The sequence below is a fragment of the Nannospalax galili genome, unplaced genomic scaffold (genome assembly GCF_000622305.1).
Source record: "Nannospalax galili isolate Female #2095 unplaced genomic scaffold, S.galili_v1.0 scaffold1832, whole genome shotgun sequence".
Lineage (NCBI taxonomy): Eukaryota > Metazoa > Chordata > Mammalia > Rodentia > Spalacidae > Nannospalax > Nannospalax galili.
In genome coordinates, this window is record NW_008331832.1 from 163,780 (window position 1) to 167,581 (window position 3,802).

Consider the following 3,802-nt stretch of genomic DNA (forward strand, 5'->3'; position numbering starts at 1 on the left):
GCAAGTTCTATGTTCTTATAGTATTCTCTAGGACCTGAACTGATCACTCTGAGCTGTGGACTTCTCTACTCTCACTTTAAAAAGCACAATATGAAAACACAGAAATGAATGTGTGAGAAATAATTACCAAATTCTACTCCTTGAGCTGGATGTGATGGCTCCCACCAGCCTCCCAGCACTTAGGAGGTAGAGGCATGAAGATCAGGAATTCAAAGCCAGCCTTTCTACAAAGTGAGTTTGAGACCAGCCTGGGCTATATAAGGCTCCACTAAAAGAGAATATTTCTGTCCTTTGGAACATTCATATTTTCTGTAAGTCCTCCCAGTCAACATCATCAACAAATCCTTGAAAGTCCAGGCTCCACATCGTTTCAGGCGGTGTAATGCTGCTGCTCTCTAGGTCCTTCCATACTTCCTCCACACTGCAAAATGCCTCAAATTTTCTCTGGTCATTTAGCCAAGAGCATCTCAACAAAATCCTATACCTCCTACCTTCTTGCAAAAATGTGCTATTTAAAATTAGCCCGTGAAAAGTTGCATGAAATTTCTATAGTCAGAACCAGATTTTAATATCCCAGCCCAGTTCATATTTGAAATAAAATCTTCCAAAAACTAAGGAGGAAGAAAGTGAGCCATAACGGAAAGCAACCAGCGGGAGAAATAAGGAACCTGTGGTCTAGCTACTGCTCTGATAAGAGCCTGGTCCCCAGGAAGGGACATAAATCTGTCTCTATTCTCAGAGAAAAGAGAACTGATTTAGATGATCCTTCACACCTGCTAAATATGAGCATTCTATAGCTTTAAGTGTCTTCTAAAAAACCTCTCAAATAGAGAAAACCAACCCCATTAAAAAATGAGTTAAAATTTCCTCTGTGTAACCCATGATGCCTCAGTTAACTCTATAAGGAAAAAATTATGTCCTTCCAAAACATTGGCCCTTTCTTAGGAAAATGAATTTTTACTCAAGGTTTTTTTCAGGGCAACTTTGACATCCTTATTCCTCAGGCTATAGATTAATGGGTTGAGCATAGGCACTACAATGGTGTAAAACAGGGAGGACACTTTCCCCTGGTTCATAGGTAAAAGAGAAGAGGGTTTGAGATACATGAAGGCTCCTGACCCAAAAAAGAGAGAAACCGCAATTATGTGGGAGCTGCAGGTGCTGAAGGCTTTGGATCTGCCTTCAGTGGAACTGATGCGGAGGATGCTGGAGAGGATGAGGGCATATGAGATGAAGATGGTGACTGTGGGCACCCCGATATCAATGCCCACAACAATAAAGACTACCAGCTCATTCACATAGGTGCTGGTGCAAGAGCGCTCCAGAAGGGGCAGGATGTCACACATGTAGTGATTGACAAGGTTGTCAGCACAGAAGGTCAATCTCACCATGCATGTTGTGTGGGCCATAGCTCCGGCAAAGCCCATCACATAGACACCCAGCAAAAGGAGTAAACAGACCTGGGGAGACATGGTGACGGTGTACATCAGGGGGTTACAGATGGCGACATACCTGTCATATGCCATGGCTGACAGGATGAAGGATTCAGAGACAACAAAGAAAAGAAAGAAGAAGAGCTGAGTCATACACCCAGGATAGGAGATGATGTTCTTCTTTGAGACAAAGCTCACCAGCATTTTGGGAGTGATAACAGTGGAATAGCAAAAATCTATGAGAGACAAATTGAAGAGGAAGAAGTACATGGGGGTGTGCAGGTGAGAGTTCAGCCCTATCAGGGTGATCAAGCCCAGGTTCCCTACCACGGTGAGCGCGTAGAAACCTAGAAAGAGGAAGAAGAGTGGGATCCGGAGTTCTGGCTGGTCTGTTAAGCCTGCGAGGATGAACTCAGTCACAGAAGAGGCATTCTCGGCTACCATCCTCAAGGCATTCTGTGGAGAAAAGGGAAAAGAGCTACTGTGGAGGCAGAAAGAGACCACTGCTGCCCTCCCAGTTATCTCTTGGCTTCTAGAGAACTGAATACGCACAGATTTTGAACTACACAAAGACTGGTTTCTGGCTGCCTGTGCCCCAGTGACCCGGCCCTGCAGCACCCCCAAAGGACACAAGGGGTAGCAAAGCTGGAAAGGACCCCAGGAAGCCGCTAAGGAGACTCTCTTAATTTGGTCCCTACGCTATGTCCTACTTCTACCCTAGCTTCTGTTTGTAAGGAAAGGCCAAGTTTCTCGGGGGAGCTCTCTCAGAAGCTAGGGCGGCCAGCGTCTAGGGTGTTCTGCCTGCAGTTAAAGTGTTTCCCAGAGCTTTAGGAATCATTCAGATCATTCACCTAGATTCAGCTACTCACAGTCGGTGAACTATGAATTCCAGGACTGCCTTTTTCCAATTCTTACTCCTAGTTGCTTAGGAAGGCTGCAGTCCTAACACTACAAGACGTCAAACACAGACACCTTCAACTTCCTCTGCAATGGGTTTGTTACAGCCCCCTATGCTACCTCAGAACCTGTCCTAAGCTGCAGAGGAGAGATCTAAAGAAGCAGAGCTCTTCCCTGAAGTCCTCCAGTTTACAAGGAAACTAAGCAGTTTTATTCTGGATTTAGACACCTGGAGTCTTGATTAATGTAGAAAACCATAGATTCCCTGGAGACCGCAAGAAGTAATTTTCACTTATACCCTTGATAATATTTGAATGGGCTTTTGGAAATGTAAACATTTTTTGGAGCTGAGAATATAGTTCAGTTGTTAGTATTTGCCTAGCATGTACCAATCCTTGGATTCAATCCACAGCACCAGGCTTTGTGGTGCATGTCCATAATCCCAGCACTGGGAAGGCAAGGAGGCAAGAGGAACAGAAGCCCAAGTTCATCCTCAGCTACCTAGTGAACTAGAAGCCAGTTTAGAATACAGATACAGACTCTATTATAGATATATATTCAATTGGCATCCACTTAGTGATATCCAAAGAATTACACAGAACAATCTACCAGATATTGAACATTTTTAAAGAGCTATTTTTGTCCTAGCATTATATTCTGACCACAGCATGTGGAGATCGAATACCATTTTTTGTGCAATGACACATTTTTCTTCTCCCTTGAATCATATTTAACAGCCCCGTCTCAGAGATAAACTAATTCTTCAGATATTAAATCATGAAGACCATAATTAAGTCTAGGTTCATCTTACTCTAAATCTGTTGTTAATTTTTCTTTTAACAACTTCTTATGGGATATAATGAAACAGGACAGGATCCTGGCCTTCAAGGCTCTGACAGTGTCTTGAACAATACTATATGATCCCTGACTAAATATATAAAGAGATGTTTTAAGGTCTAGAAAAGGAAAAAGTAAAATGCTTTGCCAGTTCAGAATAGGGTATTCTTCAGACTGCTTGCATTCCAGTTCATCCGAGGAATTGCATGGAAGAGAAACAAACTTGTCTTCTCTTAGAATTTGAGATATATTAATGAATAATCACCATCATTTATGAACAATGCTTTACCAAAGTTGAAGCTTAGCCCGAGAGAGCATTGTAGCTTGATTCCACTCCCCCTACCATGTATTCGTTGTTCTGATTTTCTGGCTTTGTTCTTTTCCTGATTCCTCATCTATCATGACAGAGTTTACTTCCTCAACGCCCCAAGTTTTCTGAGCCCCATTTGAGTTTAATGACACCTCATTCTCACTCTGAGGGCCTCATAGATTTGAAGTAGTATTTTAAAATATCATCTTATCCTGTCTTACAGTTAAATTACACAATTTTATTCTTATTAAAGTTGCATGTCTTGCTACCCCAATGCAGACATAATGACTAAGAATCTCCAAAGGTGACACTTTAAAACCTGCAT

General features: G+C 42.4%; 1 protein-coding gene across 1 annotated transcript; it reads right to left on the bottom strand.

Annotated features, from left to right (window-relative positions):
- Positions 1-923: 923 nt before the first annotated feature.
- Positions 924-1,943, bottom strand: LOC103729012 (olfactory receptor 145). Its single transcript, XM_008826983.1, has one exon. It carries the CDS (start codon positions 1,875-1,877, stop codon positions 942-944), a length of 936 nt encoding a protein of 311 aa, XP_008825205.1. The 5' UTR covers positions 1,878-1,943; the 3' UTR covers positions 924-941.
- Between the last annotated feature and the right edge of the window lie 1,859 nt (positions 1,944-3,802).